At 43.8% G+C, this 22,569-nt stretch overlaps 1 protein-coding gene across 2 annotated transcripts in view; it reads right to left on the bottom strand.

The window, feature by feature from the left end:
- Positions 1–10,123: 10,123 nt before the first annotated feature.
- The window catches only part of PDE2A (phosphodiesterase 2A), a 187,037-nt gene continuing 174,591 nt past the window's right edge, over positions 10,124–22,569 (bottom strand). For both annotated transcript variants that reach the window (XM_001369136.4, XM_056795024.1), the window contains 8 exons: positions 21,799–21,886; positions 21,418–21,465; positions 19,341–19,415; positions 18,975–19,074; positions 17,145–17,257; positions 15,049–15,087; positions 14,380–14,486; positions 10,124–12,530 (listed from right to left, as the gene is read on the bottom strand). In XM_001369136.4, the coding sequence (XP_001369173.1) occupies positions 12,317–12,530; positions 14,380–14,486; positions 15,049–15,087; positions 17,145–17,257; positions 18,975–19,074; positions 19,341–19,415; positions 21,418–21,465; positions 21,799–21,886 (784 nt within the window). In that variant the 3' untranslated portion in view covers positions 10,124–12,316. The remainder of the gene's footprint in view (positions 12,531–14,379; positions 14,487–15,048; positions 15,088–17,144; positions 17,258–18,974; positions 19,075–19,340; positions 19,416–21,417; positions 21,466–21,798; positions 21,887–22,569) is intronic.

The following is a 22,569-nucleotide window of genomic DNA, read 5'->3' as shown; positions in this document are numbered from 1 at the left end:
GTGTCTATCAGTTGGGGAATGGCTGAACAAGTTGTGGTACATGATTGTAATGGAACACTATTGTGTCATATGAAATGGTGAGCAGGATAAAAACCTTGAAAGACCTTTATGAACTGATGCAAAGTGAATCAAGCAGAACCAGGAGAGCACTGTACACAGTAATGGAAATGCTGTATGAATTGTGAAGGACTATTAATCAACAATGCAAATTTCCAATATACCAGCAAAGGACCCATCATGAAAAATGCTATCCACAGCCAAAGAAGGAGTCTTATTGCAGGACAAAGCATGCCATCTTTCACTTTATTTTCTTTATGAGTTTTTTTATTGTATGAGTGATATGTGTCTTCTGTCATGGTATGAGCATTATGAAAATATGTATTTCATGAAAGCACTGGTATAAACTATCACAGACCATTTACTGCCCTGGGGAGAGGGGAAAGGGAATGAGTGAGAGAATCAGAATGATAAAAAATGTCAGAAAACAATTCTCAAAAATTATTTCTACATGTAACTGGAAAAAAAGTTTTTAAAAAAGCATTACATGGGTTGAGTATGTAAATAACCTTACTAATTCCTTTAGGGAAGAGACTGTGTTTTATTTCAACTGTGAATCTCCAGTTTTAGGACACTGGATTCTATAAATGTTTGTTTGAATTGAATTTACCTGAACCGAATTACTTAAAATATCCTTTCTCCCTAATTAAATGCCCTTTGTTTATTAAAAAAAACTCCACTAGAAAATCATTCAGGATCAATGAGCATCTAATGTATACCTAGCCCAGTGCTTGACCTGAAAGAGAACTATAGAAGCACTAGTGACCTGTTACTAGTGAGTATTTAGAGGAACCAGTGGCCTTTCCTTCCATCCTTCTCTGGGAAGAATTGAACTTAATTACCTCTGAGAAGGACCTTTCCAGTTCTGACTGTCTGTGATAATGTAGCCAGGCTTTGATCATGCCCAGAACACCTAAAATGCAGGCACCAATGTAGGAGAAGTTAGGACAAGATATTCTGTGTTTCCCTAATACATGGGTAAGAGAAGCCTCTTCTCATTGACGGCACAACCTTGGCTACATCTTTAAAACTACCAGACTGGATAGTCCTTCTCCTCTCCAGCTGCAGCCAGAGGTGAAGGTCTTATTTAGCCACTGCATGGGGACCATACACTAAGCTGGCTATGGGAAGAAGGTTCCTCTGTCCCCCTAAACTCATCCCTGTGGCTATAAGAACTTAGTTGGGGGGTTTGGTCTGTCTCATTTGTTCTTTTCAGTTCTATGCATAGGCTGTAGAATCCATGAACTGGGAATCTGAGTATCAGTGACCTTGGAGCTAGTATTCCAGGCCTGATGTTGCAGTTACTTGAGCAGGGAAGGCCTGTGAAGCCAGGCGCCAGTCTGCAAGCCCAGTGGGACTTTAAACTTAGTATATGGAGGGACCATGATATATATAAACTAAGTTAAATTGTTAACCTAATCCCCCTCCTCTCCCCAGAGACTAAGGTGCAGTGGAGTGGGGGAGGGGGGAAGAAGGGATTATGCCCCCAGGTGTAGAGGGATATGTTAAGAGTATCAGAGAAACTTTAGGGAAGAATAAAATGTAACACATCAGGTTCTTGGCCAGGGGTAGTCACTATTACACATATATAAAGTTACTCAGCATAGTCTCAAAATCCATTGTGGGCCTAATATTAAATATATACCCTTTGGCAAGTGATATAATTTCTCTAGGATTTGGTTCCCTAACTGTAAAATGAAAGAGGCTTAACCAGTTTAATATCTCCTTTAATACTGATATTCTATAATTCTGATAACTCACTTGGTGGGTGATCAATTGAGGGTGATCGGAAAGGCTCATTTCTCCTAGAACTGTTGCTTTAAATCAAAGAGGTTTTACTATCTGAAAGGGAAGGGGAAATGAAGTGTATGAATGGGGAGGATAGTCTCAGAGAGAGTTTTTTAAAAACTTGATGGATGGGAGATGTTTTTGGTTTGTTTTAGTTTCTTCCACCCAACCTCTACAATGCTTAGAACTCTCCATGGTCCTGAACAGTCCAACCCAGCCTACTCCAACAGCATTCTTTTTTCCCCTTGTTCTTTTTTTTTCTTTTCAAGGACCATATTTTGTCCTTTCATCAGTAAGCCTATCACTAACATGTAAAATGACATTTTGGTATTTTTTTCTTAAATATCAAAGATTATCCTAATGCAGATATAATTAGTGAATAAAAATGTTCCATTCTATTAAGCCACTATAAAGTCATTAAACATTTAAGAAAGGTTATTACAGCAGGAACTGAAGGATGTTTGTATCAATTTTTTTTCACAATATGGGGATTATTTGTTCTTCTTTCCCTTTGATTTGATTTACTTTTTTTTTGTTATTACAATAGTCACTTTATTTCCCTCCCTCCCCTCCACCCACTCTTCCTGCAGCCACCAGGCAATTACATTGGGTATTACATGTGTCCTTGATCAGAACCTATTTCCATGTTGTTGTTTGCTCTAGGATGTTCATTTAGAGTCTACATCCTCAACCATATCCCTTCGACCCATGTATTCAAGCACTTGATTTTCTTCGGTGTTTTTACTCCCACAGTGTTTCCTCTGGATGTAGATAGTGGTATTTCTCGTAGATTCCTCCAAGTTGTTCAGGATCACTGCACTGCCACTAATGGAGAAATCCATTACATTCGATTGTACCACAGTGTATCAGTCTCTGTGTACAATGTTCTCCTGGTTCTGCTCCTCTCACTCTGCATCACTTCCTGGAGGTTGTTCCAGTCCCCATGGAATTCCTCCACTTTATTATTCCTTTGAGCACAATAGTATTCCATCACCAACAGATACCACAATTTGTTCAGTCATTCCCCAATTGAAGGGCATCCTCTCATTTTCCAATGTTTTGCCACCACAAAGAGTGCAGCTATGAATATTCTTGTACAAGTCGTTTTCCTTATTATCTCTTTGGGGCACAAACCCAGCAGTGGTATGGCTGGATCAAAGGGCAGGCAGTCTTTTATTGCCCTTTCAGCATAGTTCCAAATTGCCCTCCAGAATGGTTGGATCAATTCACAACTCCACCAGCAATGCATTAATGTCCCTACTTTGCCACATCCCCTCCAGCATTCACTGCTTTCCTTTGCTGTCATGTTAGCCAATCTGCTGGGTATGAGGTGATACCTCAGAGTTGTTTTGATTTACATTTCTCTGATTATTAGAGATTTAGGGCACTTTTCATGTGCTTATTAATAGTTTTGATTTCTTTAACTGAAAATTGCCTATTCATGTCCCTTGCCCACTTATCAATTGGAGAATGGCTTGATTTTTTGTACAATTGGTTTAGTTCTTTATAAATTTGAGTAATTAGACCTTTGTCAGAGGTCTTTGTAATGAAGATTGTTTCCCAATGTGTTGCTTCCCTTCTAATTTTGGATGCATTTGTTTTGTTTGTACAAAAACTTTTTAATTTGATGTAATCAACATTATTGATTTTACATTTTGTGATTTTTTCCTAGCTCTTGCTTGGTTTTAAAGTCTTTCCTTTCCCAAAGATCTGACAAGTATACGATTCTGTGTTTGCCTAATCCGCTTATAGTTTCCTTCTTTATATTCAGGTCATCCACCCATTCTGAGTTTATCTTGGTGTAGGGTGTGAGATGTTGATCCAAACCTAATCTCTCCCATACTGTCTTCCAATTTTCCCAGAAGTTTTTATCAAATAGTGGATTTTTGTCCCCAAAACTGGGATCTTCGGGCTTATCATAGACTGTCTTGCTGAGGTCATTTACCCCTAATCTATTCCACTGATCCTCCTTTCTGTCTCTTAGCCAGTACCAAATTGTTTTGATGACTACTGCTTTATAGTATAGTTTGAGATCTGGAAATGCAAGTCTTCCTTCCTTTGCATTTTTTTTTCATTATTTCCCTGGATATCCTTGATCTTTTGTTCTTCCAAATGAACTTTGTTATGGTTTTTCCTAATTCAGTAAAAAAAGTTTTTTGGTAGTTCAATGGATATGGCATTAAATAAGTAAATTAATTTGGGCAGGATTGTCATTTTTATTATGTTAGCTTGTCCTACTCATGAACAATCAATGTTTCTCCAATTGTTTAGATCTAGTTTTAATTGTATGGAGAGTGTTTTGTAGTTGTGTTCATATAGTTCCTGTGTTTGTCTCAGCAGATAGATTCCTAAGTATTTTATATTATCTAGGGTGATTTGAAATGGAATTTCTCTTTCTAATTCTTGCTGCTGAAATGGGTTGGAGATATATAAAAATGCTGATGACTTACGCAAGTTTATTTTGTATCCTGTGACTGCTAAAGTTGTTGATTATTTCCACTAGCTTTTTTGTTGATTCTCTAGGATTCTTTAAGTAGACCATCATATCATCTGCAAAGAATGATAGCTAGGTCTCCTCACTGCCAATTTTAATACTTTCAATTTTCAATTTTCTAATAACTCAGCTGTAAACTGAATACAGTATCACACTTGTATCCCTGGGCCTATCAGAAGATCCATTGATTGGGGGAAGTTGGGTAGCTCAGTGGATTGAAAGCCAGGCCTAGAGATGGGAGGTCCTAGGTTCAAATCTGGCCTCTGACATTTCCTAGATATGTGACTCTGGGCAAATCACTTAACGCCCATTTCCTAGCCCTTACCATTCTTCTGCCTTGGAACCAATACACAGTATTGGTGAGTGCAGAGACTTCTCCTTCTCCTCAAGGCCACCAACCAGCCTAGCACCTAGGATCCTGGTCCACCCATTCCTCCCTAGTCATATTTCAGGCCAGTCACTGCTGCTGCCATACCTTCTTTTTTAACCCAATAAGATTCTTATGACATTTCTATGAACTTTTCATGTATCATATCACATTTGATCTTCACATCTGATAAGGGAAGAAGACCAGGAATTATTGCCCCTATTTTACAGATCAGAATATAGGTTCTTAAAAGCTAAATGACCTGCCTACATTTCTCACAGCAAAACAGGACTATATTTCAGAATGTTGAACTGGAATGAATGTTAGAAATTATAAAATTACAACAGAATTCAGATCTGGAAGGAACATTATCTTTCTCAACTTCTTTCTTTTTTAAAACCTAAAGAAGGAAAAATGATTTACCCACTGTGACAGAACCAGTAAATGTCAGAGCGTGGACTTCAGCCAGGTTTTTTAACTTTACAGTTTTTTCCCACTTTCAAAATTCCCCAGAACTTCCTGGATCCTCAGCCTTTGCCAGTTCTAAGGGAAATATTCTGTTGGACCCTATGGCAAAGCAAACTTCTGATCCTCATAATGTCACACAAAGGAGAGATCAAAGGTCAGGCAGATGTCTCTCTGCCAAGGTGAGCACCAAGATGTGCATTAAGAACACCAAATCAGGGTATCTGGGCAGCTCAGCGAATTGAGAGCCAGGTCTAAAGACAGGAGGTCCTAGGTTCAAATGTGGCCTTAGACACTTCCCAGCTGTGCGACCCTGGACAAGTCACTTGACCCCCACTGCCTAGCCCTTACCATTCTTCTCCCTTGGAGCCAATACACAGTATTGACTCCAAGACAGAAGGTAAGGGTTTAAAAAAAAAAAAGAACACTAAGTCATGTGAAGGGGAAGACCATGGCCAATAGAAACCCTGACTTCCTGAATGGGCTGGCAGAAGCCTCTGAGTGGCAGGTGACATGCTGAAGGTCAGAACTCATGACCCAGACTGCCCAATCAGAAAGCCAAGTAGGTATGACCAATACAATGATACATGACAATTTCAAAGGACGCATGATGATAAATTCTGTCCATCTCCAGAGAGAGAACTGATTAATTCTGAGTGTTCATTGAAGGATTTTTCCATTGTCTTTATGGGTTTTTTTTTGCTTTCCTGTGTGTGTTTGCAACATGGTTAGTATGGAATTTGCATGACTTCATATGTATAATTGATATCATATTGCTTGCTTTTTTAATGGGTAGAGAAGGGTGGCAGGAAGAGGCAGAATTTAGAATACAAACATTTTTTATGAACCAGATATCACAGTGCTGAGTGCTGGCAGTTCAAAGAAAGAGAAAAATGTCCTGGAGGAGGTTACAACCTAATGGGGAGACAACATAGAAACAAACATAAAAATAAGGCAGATAAAGGATAGACTGAAGATAATCAACAGAAAGAAGGAATAGGTAAGGTTTTTATAGAAAGTGTAATCTTAGCTCAAATATGAGAAGTCAGAAGGTAGAAAGGAGGGAGAGTATTCCAAATATGGGGGACAGCTACTGAAAATGGAATGTGGCTCAGTAGATAGAATGCCAGACCTAGAATAGGGAGGAGCTGGCTTCAAATATGGCTTCAGATGTGTGACCCATAATCCCAGTTGCCTAGCCCTATATAGATTCTAAGACAGAAGGGGAAAGAAAGAGGGAGAGAGAGGGAAGGAGGGGAGATGGGGAGAAAAAGGGGAGAGAGAGAGAGAGAGAGAGAGAGAGAGAGAGAGAGAGAGAGAGAGAGAGAGAGAGAGAGGATTCACCTGTATCTCAATTCTTTTATTCGATTACAGAAAGCAATTCTTTTATAACCCCTTTCTGTTATCTGAACAACATTAGACACAAAATAATAGTAGCAGAATATTAACCTGTTCCAGGATTGTTTCTATTGGGACTCAATTATCAAAGATGAGACTATAATTATAAGTAATAATTATAACGTTGATATTGATTATAATGATGATGATAAAGGGGAATGGAACATTTGTTTTATCTCTGTTTGAAAGACAGACCAGAAGGGTCAAAACTATGAACAAGAACACAGGAAAGTGCAAAGAGAGAAAGAGCTCCAGTAAGTCAATCAAAAAAAATTTTTAATAAGTACCTATTATATGCCAAGCACGGAACTAAGCTTGACCTGCTTGATTACCCCAATAGTGGCAGAAAATGAAGGCATGTTGGTTATGGATTTGGGAATGAGCCAGTAGAGTTGAGAACATCCTCAGTGCTCTCTGTCCCATAATCTCCAAAATTGTTTCAGTCATCAACTCCAGCCTTTGCTGCATGACCCCAAAATTGACCATATCTGGTCAGCTACATACACCAGGCAGTTAGGTGGAATAATGGAGTTGAGAAGTCCTAAATTCAGATTCCACTCCAGGTGCTGACTAGACATATGACCGTGTGTGACTTCTTTCAGCCTGAGTTTCATCTGCAAAAGGGGATGATAATAATATACTTTGCAGGGTTATTGTGAAGAGCATTAATTTTATGTAAAGTACTTTAGAAACCTTAAAAACCTGGAACAACCTCCAGGAAGTGATGCAGAGCGAAAGGAGCAGAACCAGGAGAACATTGTACACAGAGACTGATACACTGTGGTACAACAGAATGTAATAAACTTCTCCATTAGTGGCAATGCAGTGACCCAGGACAATTCAGAGGGACTTATGAGAAAGAACAGTATCCACATCCAGAGAAAGAACTGTGGGAGTAGAAATGCAGAAGAAAAACAACTGCTTGAATACATGGGTCGAGGGGGATTTGATTGGGGATCTAGACTCTAAATGAACATCCTAATGCAGACACCAACAACATGGAAATAGGTTCTGATCAAGGACACATGTAATACCCAGTGGAATTGTGCGTCTGCTATGGGAAGGGCAGGGGGGGGGGGAGGGGAGGGAGGGAAATAATGTGATTCTTGTAACCGAGGAATAATGTTTGAAATTGACCAAATAAAATTAAAAAAAAAAGAAAAGAAACCTTAAAAAGCTTTATAAACGCTAGTTTCTACTATTATTGTCATTACTCATATAGGTCATCTCCCAGTGGTGGTGATCATCCCTAGGCAAAGAGCTATGAGTATAGTATAACTTTCCAGGGAAGGTCTGTGTTATCTGGTTTCTTTCTTCCTATCATCTCCCTACTCTGATGTTTTTAATGACAAAGGGGTCATACAGGATTCCCTGAGTCATCATGATAAAACCAAACACTGCTGAATACTGGAGACAAGAGAAATGGAGTAAACATCCCAAAAGCCTCAATTAAAAGAACAAGACAATAAATTTCTCAGATTCCCCAAAGAGCAAAGAAAAGTAACAAGAAACTCCAAGATGGCTCAAAATGTATAAAAGAAGATAATAAGAGATTTAGCTTTAATCTGCAGAGGAATAACCCAGGCAATAATTCCAGAACGTAAGGGAGCCTGAAGTTCTGTGACTCCACCAGAAGAACTTTCTAGCTGGCTGATAAGGGCTGTGTCCAGCAGTATTCTCTTATTGCTCTGACTCAAATCCAGTTCTGAAACTTGCAAAGTTCAGACCAGGGGAGGCAGCAATCAGACTTTGCTTTGGATCAGATCACTTCAGGAGGGATGAAAGCTTGCAGCTCTTCTATCTGTCTTTAAGATCCCGAAATAACAAAGCATTCAATATTCTTAAGAAAGCAGCAAGGTGGGGGGGGGGGGGGCAGCTGGGTAGCTCAGTGGATGGAGAGCCAGGCCTAGAGAGGGGAGGTCCTAGGTTCAAATCTGGCCTCAGACACTTCCCAGCTGTGTGACCCTGAGCAAGTCACTTAACCCCCATTGCCTAGCCCTTACCACTCTTCTGCCTTGGAACCAATACACAGTATTGATCCCAAAACAGATGGTAAGGGTTTGAAAAAAAAGCAGCAACAGAACCAGTCAAGACCTTCCCTCCAGAATAACATCATTTCTGGAGTCAGAAAACAGACTGGAAGAATGAACAAACAAAATAAATCCCACCATAAAAAAGCTATTATGGAAATAGGGAGCCAAAATGGAGGAGGGAAAGGAAACAGAATGTCGAGTTTCCATACACAAACTTACCCCAACCATTCTCTCTAGAAAATGCACTGGGCCAAATCCTGAAGGGGAAATCTTGGAACAGTGAGTCCTTTGTCCAACCCAGCTTAGCATAGCAAAGGCAGACAAGAAGAACTTAGCAGAACTTGGAACAGAGCACAGAGCACTCCAGCACCCAGAGAGAGGTTGTAAACCAAGGCAGAAGATTCCAGACCAAACTGGGGCACTCAGACCCATACCAGGACACCTTTATGGGGGACAGGTGTCATCTGGTGACTTTACAGTCCACTACCCTTCAGTAGGATGGTGAAATACCTGCAGATGTCAAGTGAGAGCTAGTTTAAATGATCTGGAGGTAGTTACCCTGGAGAAGATATTGGGATTGGAGAAGGGGGACAGGGTACAAATACAAACACTATATTCAAGAATTCAAAGTGTTATTGTAGGGAAAGAGGATAAGGTTTGTTCTGTCTGGCACTGATGTATAATGGGTGGGAAAAATCACAGTAGCTTCCATGGCTGGCAAGTCAACAGTACGATATGAAAGCCAGAATTTCAAATGTCATATTGGGCAGCGTGAAGAGAAATGTCTTTCAAAAACAAGGAGGTGACCCTCACCCACCAATCCTTGGTGACGGTGGAGGATCTACCAGTGAGGACCCTGAGCACATCAGACTTTTTACTGCATTCACTGGTTTGGCTGGTTTTTTCTTTCTTTCTCTTTTTCTTTCCTTCTTTCTTTTTTAAATCTTTGTTACATAGGGTGACCTATATAGGAAGGGGAGGAGAGAGATATAGGGGTAAATTTAAGCAGTGTAAAAAATATCAATAAAATCTATTTTTATAAATAATAGAGGCACTGGTCTCATTGACCTCTTCCCTAGTCATGTTACATCTAGGATATCAGGCTTCCTTCTGGGAGCTATGTTTTAGGAAGAGGACTGATGAACTGAACAGTGTCCTTAGGAAGGCAGCTAGGATGATGAAGGACCCTAAGATCAGGTCACATGAGGAACAGATGAAGGAACTGGGGAGCTAGCTCTACACTAGAGAAGAGGAAACTAAAGGATCTCTTAACTTGGACATTATGTCACCTCTGCTACTGTGCCTTCAAGCTCAGACATTTACTGAAAATCTTGGTTGATCACTGCAGAGGACAAACACACTTGTGTTTTTGTGTTTTTTAGGCATCCAAACTCCTAAAGCATTGTGTCAGGATTTGTGTATGTGTGCTTTAATGTCAGGGCAAGGGATAAGTACATCTCCTTCCCAATTTCGAGCCACCTTCCCAGCCCCTCAACCCTTCAAAGAGCTCCTCTCCCGGAATTTGATAGAAAGAAATAGATTTATTCTCATGTACAAAGCAATCAGCCAACAGGACCATTTACAACATCTGCACGGAGCCCTACAGAGTCAGATACAAAAACGAGTCTCTCTAAAGGCAACTCAGAATAGATAAGGCAAATGAACCCATCCTCTCCCCCAGCCCAGCCCACCCCCCACCCCGCACCCTCCCTGCCCAGCTCTGCCCCCAGCCTGAACAACACCCACTCAGAGACACTTGACAGAGACAAGACAGAAAAAAGAGAGGAACGGGGATAAGGAGGGGAGTGTGGAGTCCTTGTTTCCTATGGCACCTCCCCAGGTCCTTGGGCAGTGGCCAGAGGGGGAGAAGGGAAGGGAGAGTATATGGCCTTCAGGATAGAGAAGAGTCCGGTCCCAGCTGTGGCTGAAGCCACAGCTATGCAGCAAAGCCCAGAGGGGCTCAAGGACTGGGTCCCTCTCTCTGGATGGCTGCAAGAAAGGGATGGAGATCCCAGGCCTGAGAAGCTAATGAGAAGATAATGAAGGTGGAGAAGGACAGAGGATCCAGGGCTCCTGTTCTCTGGCCAGGGCCTGTACTTCAATATCTAAGAACTCCTGGTATGGTGGGGATGTGCCCTGGTCCCTGGGATCCACTTGGGCAAGCAGCTATCTCTGGAAGTTGTCCAAGCATGAGGCCTCCACAAAGTCACAGAAGTGTGGATATAACCTTAGAGACTACCAAGTCCAACCTTCTTCCCATCCACCACTGCCCCATTTTATAGATAAGGAAACTTTGATCTCTAAATGAAGCCCAGAGAGAGCACCAGTCAGTGGCAGATTCCATCCCAGAACCTGGAGCACTTCACTCCTCATTCAATGCCCTTCCCACTACTAAAAATCACACTGGATCTCTGGCCACTGCCCAGCCTGAAGCCTTTTGATGAGGGAGCCAGGAGGAGAAGGAGGGCGCTCAATCCTCCACCCCTCTCCTAGCCCTGATAAATTAGCTCCCCTATTTTCTCCTGAGCAGTGGGGAACAGGCCTGCTCTGCTCTCACACCCTGGCCTGGATGGTGAGAAGAGGTATTGACCTCCTTATGGGGAATGGCTTCACCTCTCCCTTGAACTCTGAGGTGGGGAAGAAATTCAGAGAGCTGCTCCATGAGAGCAGCATCAGGGGTGCAAAAGGAGACATTGTTCAGAACAGGTGGAACCCAATTCCTGGCCTTCGTAAGAGGGAGTGTGGTGCCCTGGAATGAACGATGGCCGCAGAATCAGGAGAGATCTGGGCTCAGAGCCTTCCTCCAGAATTTACCAGCTAAGGAGCACTGGGCAGGTCACTAAAGCCTCAGTCTCTTCATCTATAAAATAGGGATAATTCTATTTGCACTACCTGCTTCATAGAGTGGTGGTGCAGAAAGTGCTCTATAACCTTTAGAACACTGAAGAAAGAAGGGTTATATCACTTATGCTCATCTTATCCCACACACGGGACAAATCATGGTATTGTGGAAAAACCCTGGGTCTGCAAGTCAGGGGGCATGGATTCAAAATCCCAATTCACCTTTATGACTTTGGATATGTCCTTTCCCCATTCTGAACCTCAGTCTCATCTTCTATAAAATGAGGGAGTTAGACGAAAGCCAGCTCTGCCCTTCTGACCATTAACTGTCATCTTCTAAGACAATAATAAACTCAATCCCTTTCTCTTCTTCTCCCCTCTCCTCACTCCTCTACCAAGGCTCACTCAACCCTTAGAAGGTCCAGATCCATAGGCCTCTCTCTCAAATCCCCAAAGATCCAGGAGGTGCCCCTAGCCAAAAAAAAGCTAGAGTTCATTGGGAGTAACATTAAAGAAATCACCCAGGCTGCCCAAAGGGATAAGGGTAACTGTGTGTGAAAATCCGGGGAAAGAGGGTATTACAGAGATCCAGTCAGAGGAAAAAACAGGATCCAAGGCTTCCCAAAAGAGGGGTAGCAAGGGCTGATGCCAGGTCACCCTCAAGGCTCCCTCAGTTCCTGGCTGAGGGGAGGTGGAAGAGGGGAATGGCATCTGGAATATTTTAAATAAACATGACCACCCAAGTCAGAAGCTAAGGACAAATTTTAAAAAGGGGTCTCTGGGTTGGGGAGTGAAGGGGTGGGGGTGATGGGGGAATGTCCTTTCTCTTGTTCTTCCCTTCCCTGCCCCCAGAGGGAAGGGGAAGAGTCTCTCTCATTCCTCTGTGTCCAGCTTACAGCACCCATTGACCTTGTCCCCATCATCACACGGCTCCTGAATATCATATTCCTCATCAAGGAAGTCCAGGGAATTGTTGCTGGGCAGCCCTCGGATGGTGAACTTATGTGACACCTTGGTCCATTGTTCCCGGTTGGTGGCAACCCGCTCGTATAGTTCTGCAGCTTTTGGGAACAACTCTTGCAGCAACCTGTGGGGTGAGAGATACAGGGAATGAGGTTGAGCAAGGACCCCTGGGGACCAGCAAGGCTGAAGTCCCAATCCCATGGCCACACTCAGAGAACTAGTTCACACAGCTGCAGTCAGCTCTTGATTTAAGGTGGTATGAACTGCATCTCCACCACCAGAACTCCCCATACTCAAACCAGATCCCTCCAGACAACCCATTCTCCATCACCTCACCTTGCCTCATCGCTGCATCCAGTCTTCAGGTTCTGGCCCTTCTTTCCCAACATCTCCACATCTATCTCCTCCTTTCATTAGCCCCTACTAAGCCCCCCATTACCCAAATGAAGCATGGCCTGTCATCCTCTATCCTTCTGTGTGGTCACCTCATTAATTATACACCAGCCCCCCTTCTCCTCCTTAAGAACTTGCCATAGCTCCCCAAAACCCATGGGAGAAAGTCTTTAAAATCATATACCTAGATCAGACTCTTCCTAGCTGTGTGACCCTGGGCAAGTCACTTAACCCCCATTGCCTAGCCCTTACCACTCTTCTGCCTTGGAGCCAATACTTAGTACTAATCCTAAGACAGGAAGTAAGGCTTTATTTTTTTAAATCATACACCAAGAGCTGGTGTATTTAGAGTTTAGATTTAGATTTAGAGTACATCTAGTCCAAACTTCCTCATTTTACATGTGAGGAAACAGACACAGAGAGGCTCGATGACTTGTCAAAGTAACACTGGCAGTAAAGAGCACCCAATCTGAACCTAGCTCTTTTGACTCCAAACCACCCTACTTGTCCTACTGTTCCACACTCAGACTATTCAGCCTAGCACTCATGGCCCTCTAAGCTGGCCCCAACCTCATCTGCTCCCAACCCATCTCCATACCGCACATCCCATCTGTTCAAGGAGAAATAGATGATTTGTTGTTCAGACATGCTAATTGTGTCTGACTCTTTATGACCCCATTTGGGTTTTCTTGCCAAGATACTGGAATAGCTTGCCATTTCCTTCTCCAGCTCATTTTTCAGATGAAGAAACTGGATCAAAGAGAGTTAAGGGACTTGCCATAGGTCATACAGCGAGTAAGTGTGTGAGGCCAGATTTCAACTCAGGAAGATGAATTCCTGACACTCTAATATGTCACCTAGTACCTGAAAAATGGCTGATTTCCCCTTCCCTGAATATTCATTCCTCAAACTTTATAGCCTCCACACCTTTGTTCACATTAAACTCCCATGCCTAGAATATCTTCCCTCTCCCCTTTCGCCATTTCCTAAAATTGTACCCATCTTTCAAGACATAGCTTAAGTGTGAGCTACCTGTAATCCATGAAAGTTTCATTGATTATTACTCCCCCTAGAGAAAAATGATCCTTTCTTCTTCTGTGCCCCCTATAGCCATGTATCTGCATCCTAGGGCTTTTTCATCTCTTCCTGGTCTTACAGTTATGAATACATATCTTATCTCCCTTTCCTGATCTCCCAATACTAGAGCTGTGAGCTTCCTAACTGTAGGAAGCATACATTCTCTCTCTCTTTCTCTCTGTCTCTGTCTCTCTCTGTCTCTCTGTCTCTGTCTGTCTGCCTGTCTATCTCTCTGTTTTTTACTCTCTCCCTCTCTTTCTCTGTCTCTCTGTATCTGTCTGTCTGCCTGTCTATCTGTTTTTAACTCTCTCTCTCTCTCTCTCTCTCTCTCTCTCTCTCTCTCTCTCTCTCTCTCTCTCTCTCTCTCTCTCTCTCTCGCTTCCCATCACTGTGGCTACATATGTGTCTAAGTTTTGTTGAACTAAATAAAACTGAAGTGCTGCCTCCCCAATCTACTCAAAAGTCTGACCTGGGCACAGGAAGGCAAGGCACTGTGCACTCACTTGTAGATTGGCATGGCAATGTGCTCCATGAAGCTGATCTGGAGCTCAGGGATGTAAGCCTTCTCTCGGTCCATCATCTCCATTGGCCGGTTACCCATAGCCTTCTCCTGAGAGAGATATAACCAGTACCTGCTCTATCCAGGATCCCTGCCCCTGTCCTTGCCCCTGCTATAACCCTTCTAGAATGACCAACCCATTGAAACCCAAGTTTGGGAAGAATAGGAACTTTTCACAAGTCAGGCCAGGTCTTTCCATCACTGAAGGCTGAGGTGAGCCCCTTTCTCTTTCTGGGGATTCCTTGAGGGCAGCCATCCTGGCTTGACCTCAAATTAGGAGCTCCACAAAGATCCTAGCCTTATCTCCCCCTTCACACAATAAAATCCCTGGGAGCAAAACCCTGTCCCACCTTAAGACCAGGAGCTCCCTGAGGGCAGGACATTTCTTTCCCGGACCCCCCTTCCTGGTCCTCAGCCATCTTGTACCAAACAGGAAGAGTTCTCCCTGACTGAGTTGGGAAAGCCCTGAGCCTGCTCAGAAGTATCTCCCTTCTCCCCAGGGTTGCCTCACAGTCCTAGAACTCTGGTCCTAAGAACACAGCCGGGAATCAGTGAAATCTCTCTAACCCTGGCAGACACTTGACCCATGGGAAAAATAAGAAGACACACATACCAGGTCTCCCTGTGAGAAGAACTCTTTGTAGATCAGCTCCTGAAAAAATAATGCAGACCCATTGTCAGCTCCCAAATTTCCTTGACTTCTCTGTTTCCAAAGAAATTGAGCTTTACTGTTTCAGGAGCCAAATTGGGGCCCCTGGATCTGATCGCATGGTCTATCCTGACAATGCCAACATAGCCACCATTTCAGAATTTGGGGAGCTGATATAATAGAGAAAACTCCTTGAGCTGGAGCTGGGAGTCCAGAGGAGAAGTGTTCTAGTTCCAGATCTTTCCCTTGAACTGTAATACTGGGCAAGCCATTTCCTCTTTTTGTGATTCAGTTTCCTCCTTTGAAAAATTAGAGGAATTATCGTAAGATTATGGCCTGGAAAGGATCTTAGAGAATTCTGATGAATACAAAGACCTCCTACGATTCATGGATCCATGACGAAGAATGCCACTACTCACATCTAAAAAAGAAGGTGATGGACTCAACATACAGATTGAGACTTTGTCAATGCAGGAATTTGTTTTGCTTGACTACGCATATTGTTACAAAGATTATGTTCTTCTCTTTTCCTAATTATATATGGGGGGGATGAGAAAAAGATGAAATAGATTTTTGCTATTTGAAAAAATAATTTTTAAATGCTTATCAGTTCTAAGGCAAAAGAGCAAAAAAGGCTAAGCATTTGGAGTTAAGTGACTTGCCCAGGGTCACACATCTAGGAAGTGTCAGAAGCTATATTTGAACCCAGGACCTCCTATCTCTATCCTACTCACTGAGCCACCTACCTTCACCTGGAAAAATAAATTTAAAAAGAAATGTCAAAGGATCTTAGAGATTATCTAGTCCAACTCCTCATTCTAAAGAGGCAAAATAAGCTAACAAAAAAGGGGAAATGACTTGCCTAAGGTCACATGGCTTCTTTCAGGTCCCAGTTAAAATCTCATCTTCTACAGGAAGCCTTTCCTGGTCCCCTTTGATTTTAGTGCCTTCCCTCTATTGATTATCTCCACTTTATGAAATATATATATAGATGTACACATATATATGTATATATGAGTGTATCTAACCATAAATAAGCAGATTTGTACAGTATATACATGTGTTTATTACATATACTATACATTATATATGTGCTATATACATACATACCTATGTTGTATATGTATATATACTAAGTAGAGTACAGTGTATATCTAGTATATTCACTATATAAGGGTATAAATGCATGTGTGAATACATATATGCAATTATAGGCAGGGAGAGAGAGAGTGTGTGAGACAAAGAGCTTGTGCATAGTTTGCCTGCTGCCTCCTGCATTAGACCGTAAGCTCCTTGAGAACAGGAGTAGTTTCTGCCTTTCCTTTTCTCTTCAGCACTCAGCACAGTGCCTGGCTCACAGTAGTTGCCCAATAAATGTCTATTACCTGACTGCCTAACATGGCTAGGAATAGCAGAGTCAGGATTGAAACCCAGGTCCCTCTAAAGCCAACGCCTAAAATCCCCTTCACTTCTGCTATTCTGCTCTGTGATTTATTCATCCTCTTTTCTGACTTCCCCACCACAATGACTCATCCTGAGAATGACTACCCCCTCTTCTCTGGGTGATGGCCCTCCTATCAATACTTCAAGCCTTAGCCTGGATGCCTCCACAGGTCTCCTCTGATCTCTTCCAGCTATAGATGTGACCTCACCCTTCCCAGAATCCCATAGGCTATTACAATTCCTGGGTGCTCTCCAGGAATGGGGGCCATCTCTTACCAGGCTGACTTCCCCACCACATGGCTCTGTCCAAAGTAGGCAGTTAACAGTTCTTTTTTGTTTTGTCCATTGCTGATGGGTCTACTCATATGTTGTTTAGCACAGCAGCACGACTCCCATTGCAACCCTGGCTTCACTGGTTGAAGTCCACCCACCCTTCAAGGCCCATCTCAGATGTTATCCCCTTCATTAAGCACCAAGTCCCTCATCTTAGGGGGTGCCAAAGGCCAGCACAGAGAGCCAAGCCATCTGCCTGAGACCATGGCCATCAGGGCCTGGGCAACGAGCTGAGGGACACAGACAGGGCTGCCTGACGAGGAAAGGGGAGAGGGGAGACTCACCGCGATCTTCCGAGTGGTCTTCCAGCCCTTAGTCTGATCAGAGAGGTCACAAGAGGTCATGAGCAGGCAGAGCAAGAGGCTGTGGTGTTGTTTATTCTTTGGGTCATAGCCCACTGCGGGCCAAAAAGGGAAAGAGACAGTGTTGGGACCCATACAGAGATAGGGAGAGAGGAAGAGGGGGAGAGAGAGAGAGAGAAGGGGGGCGGGGGAGGGAGAGAAAGACATCCCCCCAAAAAATAATTAAAATTAAATTTAATACATCTTTTGCATCTAGGGATCAGAACCTTGGTTTCTGTTATAAGGAGCCACTTCTGTAAACCCGAGAGTGATGTTGACCCCTAGTGGTCACTGGCTAGTACTTTACCCTCATACACACATCTCCCCATCCCAGCCTCAGAGGAGCTATCCCTGCTGAACCAGGGAAGCCCAGGTTAGGCCAGGTCTTAGCGAGCAGGCGATAAGCAGTGTGAGGTGTCTCTCAACCCCAAGAGGATGAAAGCAAAGAGATGCTCCTGGATTCACGAAAGTGTATACTACACACTGAACAAATTCAGGATTCTGACGTGCATGGGGGACCTGAGGCTGGAAGAGACCTCAGAGGCCATCTCACCCCAACCCCTCATTGTAGTTGAGGAAACTGAAGCCCAGAGGTGCCAACTGATTTGGCCAAGGTTGACCAGGCAATAAGTATCAGAGGAGGAATTTGAATCCTGAATCCAAATTCAGCACTCTTTCCACTATACCATATTGCTTCCAGATGATTAGAAATGCCCCATCCCTGTGTTGCCCCCTTGGTGGGCAGAGAGACAATTAGCTCTCTCACCTGAGGGATGACCCAGTACTTTGAGCAGATGTAAGTCATCAAGAGGCTTCCTGATTGGCTGACAGTGTGTGCTCTACAGAATTATATTGAGATATATGAGCCCTAACACTGATTTAGGTGGGCTCTGAAGGGAAGCCGACATTTGGATTTGGCCAAAGTGAGTCTTTGAAATGAGAAGACCCAGGTTCAAATCCCACTTCTGAGTCTTAGTATAAATGGAACTGTGGGTCATTAATTTATCCTCCCTAAATCTCATAGCCTTCTCTGTAAAATGAGGGGGTTAGACACTAAGGTTCTCCTTTCGGAGTTGTATTTATAACTCTTTCTTTGATTCAGATGGCCAACCCAGGCTAAGCTAGGGAACCTTGGTCTAGAGCAAGTGAGGAAGTTTAGAACCAACTAATCTGGAACTGGGGAAATTTCTTAAGGATGTATTTCTGATGCACCATTTCTAAATCTTTACATCTCTGTGTTCTTTTTTCTTGTAAATCAAGCCAAGAAAATCTCAAGTATGAGTATACAAAGGCAAAGGGAAGTAGAGACAGAAGGGGCAGGTGAGGGTACACTAAAGATGTGTCACTGCACCAGGAGAGAAGGAAAGATGAGTAGGGCCTGGGTGAAGTAAATCTTAGAACAATGCAGACCCAGGAGCCAGTCACCAGGTCCAGGGGGAGCCTAGGGTTGGGATATAGGGGTCATAGGTCTTTAGAAAGTAGTGAAAAGAGTTCCGCTCCCATGGATATCCCTTGGATCAGTTCTGAAAGGAAAAGCTGGTGCTCCAGAATGGTGATGTGAATTGCAGCAGTAGGGAATGGCTGTAAGTCCAAAGCTACATTTCTTTTAAAGGGTTCGTCCTCCTCATCTACTCTCCCTAGGCCAAATGAATGTGAGCTTCTAAATCATCAGTCTTTCCTCTGATCCACCTACCACCTCTACCTCTAATATTCACAGGGCCTCTATGGAAGAATGGGAAGCACTCCTTACATCTGGGTCTCTGACAGGTATACCTTCAGCCATCTTCTGAAGATCTTTGAAGATACGCAGATGGTGAGCTAGGTCAGTGGCCAAGATGATGTCTCTCATCAGATCCAGCATCCTCTGGTAGTCCTGCAGTGACCAAGAGATAGGCACTGGTCAGTATACCTCCCTCGGGGCCCACAAATCTCCCATTCATCAGATCCATATGCTCCAAACTCTGATCCTGACTTACCCATCTCACCCTTTCCACTCTGGTTGGTCCCCAAAACTCTTAGACACAAAATAGCACAGGCGTGCGTGTGCACGCACGCACGTGCCCACACACATACACACACACACACACACACACACACACACACACACGCACACACAGCTCAGGACTGAATATCTGTCACCTTCCGGGAGAAGTGATCAAAAATGTTGCAACCTTGGGTGTTGAGGATGGCAATGGCCTGAGCAAAGTGGTGTCTCTGTGGAGAAAAGATGAGGTAGAGATAGGGTACTGTGCAAATATCAACCTGGATGCTTTTACCTCATTGTCTCTACTGCCCTCCCCCTCCCAAGAAGAGACACTGAAACCCAAACTAGTCAAAGAAATGAGCTGTTAGCATTGGATTGGGCCTGATTGTTGAACCAAATGGGAAGATAATGTTTGGAGGATGATGGGGAAGAAAAGGAAAAAGACAGACTGAACCCCACAGGCTATCTGTGAGTGATCTGTCAGCCCAGGGGGTTGTTTGTAAGGAAAGGGAGGAAAAAGGAATATGTGGGAGGAAAGGAGCTCTGGTCTTAGAGGCAGAAGATCTGAGTTCAAGTCCAAATCCTCCCACTTTGAATTTGTGTGACTGGATTTAATTAGGAGCTATCCCCATCTGTGATTCATGGAAGAACCTAGAAAGAAAAGTAACTCTCCCACTCTCTCCAATGATGTCTCTGAGAGATGCCTTCTAAACTATTTCTTCCACACACACTCTGGGGCATGAGTGGAGATCCTTATTCTGAAATCATCTTCTGATATTTATTAACTGTTGGACCTTGGCAAATCACCTAATCTTCCTGGGCTTCAGTTTCCTTACCTGTAAGATAAGGGGGTTGAATTAGAAGACCTCAGAGGTCCCTTCTAGTTCTACCCCTATAAGTCGATGATCAATCATGAGTGGTGAGCCAACCTCTTCTTCAAGATCTCTAGTGTTTGAGAATCCACTCCCTCCTAGGGCATCCCATTCCAACCCATTCATCTTATCCATGGGGAAGGTAAAGGTTGCAAAGTTTGTTAATAGTAGGGCCAGGACCTAATCTAGCTCCCTACCACCTTTCAAATTGCTTAACACAATGTTCTCTGTCCCGTCTCATGCAGCCTTCTATCCGTTCCAACCCCCTCCCTATTGTTCAGAGGTGGAAGCAACTTCAGTAACAAAACCTATACTCCATGAGTTCTTTTCAGTCCTATTTAGCCTTTAACTAACTCTAGGATACTCACATAGCATATAGGAAAAAGCAATGTGTTCAAGTCCTGGTTCTGACATTGACTAGGTGACCTTGGGTAGGTCATTGCTCCCTCTCTGAGTCCCACCTCTATTTCCTTACTAAAGAAAACAGGAGGGAGGAGGAGAGGAAAGAAAGAGGAGAAGGGGGAGAGGTCATTGGAAAGAGACAGTTTAAAAAAGAATAGCAAGGGGGAGCTGGGTGGATCAGTGGATTGAGAGCCAGGCCTAGAGATGGGAGGTCCTAGGTTCAATTTGGCCTCAGATACTTCCTAGCTGTGTGATCCTGGGCAAGTCACTTATCCCCCTTTGCCTAGCCTTTACCCCTCTTCTGCCTTGGAACCAATGCACAGTATTGATTCTAGGGCGGAAGGGAAGGTTTAAAAAAAAGAAGAGCAATAAACATTGCTTTAAGAGAAAAAGGGATTGGACTCTGAAGAGTTTTCTAGCTCTAAAATTATCCTATAATGTTCTCAAAGTCTATTCCCCAGATCTATGAATGAGGTTTAATCTTCAAGCTTTATTTATGGGTGCTAAGTTGGCTAGAGGTAGAGGTGTGAGGAAAGAGATGGGAAAGATGAGGAAAGAAGTGGAAAACGCCAGCCTATGGCTCTCCTGAGCCAGGGGGGAAAAGGAGCTTTTGTGGGGAGAGAGGAGGAGAAGGGAAGGGAAGAGGAAGGGTCAAACTAGCCCCAGGATCCCTATAAATTTTATGCCAGCCCAGGAGAGTAAACAGTGGGGCTAGGGAGAACAGGCAGCATGTAGGAGGGGAAGGAGCTTGGTCTTGTAGACAGAATATCTGGGTTCCAGCTCTAGTCCTCCAACTGCCTATCTGTGAGGCTGGAAAAGTCACTTCAACTCTCTGGGTTTGTTTCTTCATTTCTAATACTGCATTACCTGCATTACCTACCTCACAGAGCTGCTGGGAAGAAAGCAACTAGTAAACCTTAATAGGACCGGGGGAATGAGTCACTTTTATGATTATTACCTCCATGACAGAGCCTTCAGAGCTGTACAATGCGGCAAGCACAGATTTCTGAAAAAGATCCCAGGAAATCCAGTTGTCAGCCATGCCCTTGAAGCACCCAGATTTCTATCCTTCATCTCCCAGAGCAGGCCTTTTTTTGAGCTATTCACCCAAGCCCTGAAATGTTCCTCCCATGCCTCCTGCCTCACCTTTTCCAAACACCTGGGCTAGGCTAGTCCTTCTTTCCCTTCCCCCTACCCTCCTCCCACACCTAGCACCCTCTCCTCCAGGAAGCCTGTGCTAATCAAGCACCTGGGCTTTCAACCCATGAAAGAGAAAGCATCCTCTCCCACTCCTGAAAAGGACTGAAAAGGGGAAAGCCCCAATGGGCCAGAGGCTCACCGAAGCCACCTGGAAGGAATTGTTGGTGCCTCTGTGGTCCAGGTCATGGCACATGCAGGAGACGAACAAGGCGAAGATCTCAATGTCACTGGGGAGAAGATGAGACCCTCGGAAGTAAGCTGATCCAGCCTCTCACCACCACCCTACCCACTATCTAAGGAAAGGAGAAGGTAAAGACTGAGGGAGGGGATTCCTCAGAACCACAGAGATAGCCTGTCAGTGAATAGAGCCCTGGCAAAGCCCCTTCTTTATTCCTTCAAGGAGGAATTCAGGGAACTGCCTTCTCCAGGAAATCTGCCCTGATCCCTCCAGCTGAGAGATTTTTCTCATGTCAAACCTTTCATAGCACACTGCCAGTACTTCCCCTGTGCACTCATCTCACTCTTCCTTGTATCATACTTATTTATACTGTGGCATTTCCTATTAGACTGTCCAGGGTCTAGACTAAAGCTACCTTTGCATTCCCCCTCCCATACACACATCCCTAACCCCTCCTGCACTGACACAGGGCTTGATAGTGTTTGCTGGACACCATAAACACACAAAGTATGCAGAGTGAGAGAGGTGATAATCCCATCATGCTCTGCCCTAGAAGGACCACATCTAGAGTATTATTCTGTTCAGGAAGGACACTGACAAACTGGAGAGGACAGGGGTGGGGGGGGGGGGAACCAAAAGGACAAGGTGCTGGAGACCATGCCAGGGAAGAAGCAATAGGAGGAATGGGTAATATATATCCTGGAAAAGGGAAGACTCTAGGAAAATGCTAAT

The sequence above is a fragment of the Monodelphis domestica genome, chromosome 4 (genome assembly GCF_027887165.1).
Source record: "Monodelphis domestica isolate mMonDom1 chromosome 4, mMonDom1.pri, whole genome shotgun sequence".
Classification (NCBI taxonomy): Eukaryota; Metazoa; Chordata; class Mammalia; order Didelphimorphia; family Didelphidae; genus Monodelphis; species Monodelphis domestica.
Note: the sequence above shows the minus strand (reverse complement) of the source record. Positions and strands in the feature narration are given on the sequence as shown.